Raw genomic sequence first — 3,708 nt, 5'->3', positions numbered from 1 at the left:
AATGTTAATTCTTGGAAATGTTATATTAATAATGGAATATGATACCTTAATGTTGTCCAAAGATCCCTCCATGCATAATTCACTTTAATCTTATGCTATAATGCTATGTTTAATAATGAGGTAGTAGAAGTGGCTTAGTGGTGGAAAAAAATCTAGAAATATTAATAAAGCATCAACATAGGTAGTTGTTCAAAGAAGGGTAAGGTAAATTTTTAAAATGTGCTCATTATGCAAGTAGGGGAAACAATTGACCATATATTAGTTCATTACCTATTTACCAAAAAGATTTGGAGTTATATCCCCCATACGTGGATGTTAGGGTAATTAGCATAAAGATTCTTTGTTAAAAAATGTTTGAAGAAATAGTTTGATAATATATCCCTTAAATATTATAGATCATTGCCTCTTATAGCATCAATGGCCATTTTTTAGCAAAGAACCCAACATATTCAAGGAGAAGGACACACTTCCTTTCCAAGTACATCAAATAAATTTCCTTATGAATTGATAAAATTTTACCTAAAGGCCAAAATGCTAAGGCAATTTAACATGCAGAATGACATACATCCATTCCAAGTACATCAAATAAAATTCCTTTATGAGTAGATAAAAAGGCCAAAAAGTATAACACGCTAGTAACATGGAGCTTAATAAAAATTTCCCATGGGCTTTTTTTGTGATGTTTTTCAAGGTTCTCCTAGGTTATGTGGTGTCATGGAGCTCAACATGGAAGTTGATTATCTATCTAAGAGATCATTGACATTTATAAAAGGATCATTTTTTTCGCATATAAGTTTTTTTTATAAAATATTCATTAATATTACATAATTGTTTTTTTCATATTTATAAAAAAACGAAAATTCAGACTGATAATCAGAACAATGGTATGAAAAAAAACGAAAATTCAGTCTGATAATCAGAACAATGGGAGTTATCAATATAGAGTAAATTGAAATAATTAAAACTGGTGCGCAGTACATTATAATCAAACAGACCCTCTCCATTCTTATATATACTCCGGTTTCCTCGATTGAATTTTATTATTTTGACACAAATCAAAATGATAATTTTTGGACATGATGCTAAATGTTATTCCAGAAACCTTATAAACTAGATACAGAACATGACCTTGAATTCGGTGGACTGTAATGGGACAAAGTATCAGCAACGCCGACATCCTGATCAGGTTTATAGCATAGCAGTACACCATACAAAGATCTATAACACCATAGTTTGTGAGAAAATTAAAATTTACAGAGGGATTACTTGAACATTGTCCAGCACTGGACCGCACAGAGAACCGGAATTATCACTCTTCTTCATGTTGGACAAACTCGCGAACGCTAGGAGAGTAATTGGGGTCTGCGCTGTGAAATTTAGCTCAGCGGTCTGGAAGCCTCCGGTGCCCTTGGATTCGTAGGGTACTTTAATGATCTTGTTGCCGGCAGTAGCTTGCACCGTCAAGCGTCCGTTACATGCGTTCCTCGCATCTCCCACGGCGAATGTCACACGGTAGGGCTTCCCGGGGGTTGTGTTCACGGTCTGTGAGAGGACGCTTTTACGGCCCGAGAGAAGCTCAACGGCTTTCAGGCCCTCCGGAACCCTGAAATGGGCGGAGTCTATGTACTTGGAGGGCTTAATGTACGTGATGGTCCAGCCAGGCAGAGGAGAATGTCCAAGAGAGGAAGGGGGAAGAAGAATGCCGTTGCTACCGTTGAGAAAGTCATGTGGTCCATCTTCAAAGTTTCCGTTGGTTACCAGATCAACTGCGCGATCATCTGCGCACACAATCGAAAAATAAAATGAGAGCAGGGTAAATTCCTGTAAAGATCTGCCAAATTTTAGGAATATTTGGAAATCTTTTACACAAAAATGAAGCTTCTCTAGAAAGATTCATCTATTCCTTACTCGATCTTCATTTACCCTTACTCCTGTTACTGGGATTCCAAAATATTAAAGATCTGCCAAATTCTAGGAATATTTGGAAATCTTTTGAACAAGAATGAAGTTTGTCAAAAAAACAAAGATTGATCTTACTCCTTGCTCCTGTTACTGGGATTCCAAAATATTAAAGATCTGCCAAATTTGAGGAATATTTGGAAATCTTTTGAACAAGAATGAAAGTTGTCAAAAAAGAGTCATCTTACTCTTGTTCGCGGGATTTCAAAATATTCATGGAATCTGATCAAATTAACTTAATTTCTGAAGATATCATTCAGGCATTAGTAAACATTGAATTATGGTATATCAAAAGCAAAAGAACATAATTTATTTAAAGATCTTAACACAAAAATTCTCTGAACTGTCAGCTATAAGTTTCAATTAATTCAGAGCTTTGATTATATTTCAATGATTTAAGTGGATTCAGAATTAGGTGAGACATCTAAAGGCTTTCCTAAAATTCCTGTAAAATTAAAGCCAAATGTCATACTTGTCACAGAAAAATTCCTAATTTAAATAGAATCTTGAAACCATTATGAACTCACCTTTTACGGCTTCCGATCTTAAGGTCTTCAATTGGGGCGGGGTCGACTGTTTTATTGCTACACCATCAAGGAGCGGCCCACAGTTGGGATTATTGTAATCTTCATTCGGATTGAAGAGCACAACTTCGTGGGTCTCAGCAATAGCTTTGAATGCCCAAGCATATGCATCCCAGCCATTCCTGTCATAAACGGTCTTGATGGAAAAAAGTTGAGAATATGGTATAACACTCACATTCAAATTTACTGTCTTGGCGCAGGTCTTACCCACGCTGAAGCTGATTGTGTAATATGATCCATTGTTCAGGCCATGGATCTGCTGGGATACCTTCCCAGAGTTTCCGAGCCTTACAGCATGCCCATTATTTGGAATACTGAGCTGAACTGTGTTGTGCGACTGATCCCCACTGGAGATGTATTCTACTAGTCCGCCGATCTTCCACTGAGGCAATAGGTTTTCGCCCACAATCACGGTTCCCACGACAGCCCAGCTTTGAGGAGCCTGCTCGAAATCTCCGTTGGGAAGCAGCCCTTATATCAAGAAACAGCAAGTTCCACCATCAGGACAAAAACAAGATTTGTATTTATGCAAACAGCACTAACACAGGTAAATGCACACCCCATAAAACATAGGGGTAAGTTTTATGGATACAGCTATGGTCCATTAAGCCAACAATTGGTTTACTAAAGGCCTTTAAATAAGGATAAAATAATATTAATTATACTGAATGAAAATTAGTTTAGTACTTGATATTTACCCCAAACATACATATATACAAACAGTTATTGTGCAGAACATGCTTACCGTCAGCATCTGTGACAGATCCCCACAACAAACAGTGAAGAAAGAAAACCGTGTATATCGCTAAACCGGATTTCCACATCATGGAAAACTTAAAAATGCTGCTTTCAGTACATGTCCCCAGCGATGAAGAATAACAGAACAAGGGCTTACAGATAAGAAGAGCGATAAAAACACATTTCACAATATAATACCTGCATCGTACTGTCTTTTTATAGAAAATTATAAGATTAAAGATTAAAATACTGACAAAATCTTAACGACTTGGATATTTCAAAGCTAAAGAATAGTATAATAACGAATTCGCCCAATTTGATGCGCCGCGCCTCACCTGTAGCGAGTGGCGTATTATATCTGGCACTAAGATCGGCCCCATTGTCGGCTTCCAACCGAAAACAGTCGGGAACAGACCCCACGACTCGA

At 37.2% G+C, this 3,708-nt stretch overlaps 1 protein-coding gene across 1 annotated transcript; it reads right to left on the bottom strand.

Annotated features, from left to right (window-relative positions):
- Nucleotides 1–1,001: 1,001 nt before the first annotated feature.
- Nucleotides 1,002–3,500, bottom strand: LOC149169301 (protein BIIDXI-like). The gene is made up of 3 exons (XM_089427060.1): nt 3,289–3,500; nt 2,487–3,014; nt 1,002–1,778 (listed from the first exon to the last, which is right to left on the bottom strand). The coding sequence occupies exons 1-3, from the start codon at nt 3,368–3,370 to the stop codon at nt 1,252–1,254; spliced, it is 1,137 nt and encodes a 378-aa protein (XP_089283186.1). The 5' UTR covers nt 3,371–3,500; the 3' UTR covers nt 1,002–1,251.
- Between the last annotated feature and the right edge of the window lie 208 nt (nt 3,501–3,708).

The sequence above is a fragment of the Pinus tabuliformis genome, chromosome 4_2 (genome assembly GCF_031772625.1).
Source record: "Pinus tabuliformis cultivar Carrire ecotype Pingquan chromosome 4_2, CPIR1, whole genome shotgun sequence".
NCBI classification, from domain to species: Eukaryota; Viridiplantae; Streptophyta; class Pinopsida; order Pinales; family Pinaceae; genus Pinus; species Pinus tabuliformis.
The sequence above is the reverse complement of the archived record's forward strand: the minus strand, read 5'-3'. Positions and strand labels throughout refer to the sequence as shown.

Coding starts and splice junctions, on each gene's coding strand:
- LOC149169301 (XM_089427060.1), bottom strand. CDS start 3,370: ATGATGTGGAAATCCGGTTTAGCGATATACACGGTTTTCTTTCTTCAC. Junction 3,015..3,288: donor ATCTGTCACAGATGCTGACG/GTAAGCATGTTC, acceptor TCTTGATATAAG/GGCTGCTTCCCAACGGAGAT. Junction 1,779..2,486: donor AAGATCGGAAGCCGTAAAAG/GTGAGTTCATAA, acceptor TTGTGTGCGCAG/ATGATCGCGCAGTTGATCTG.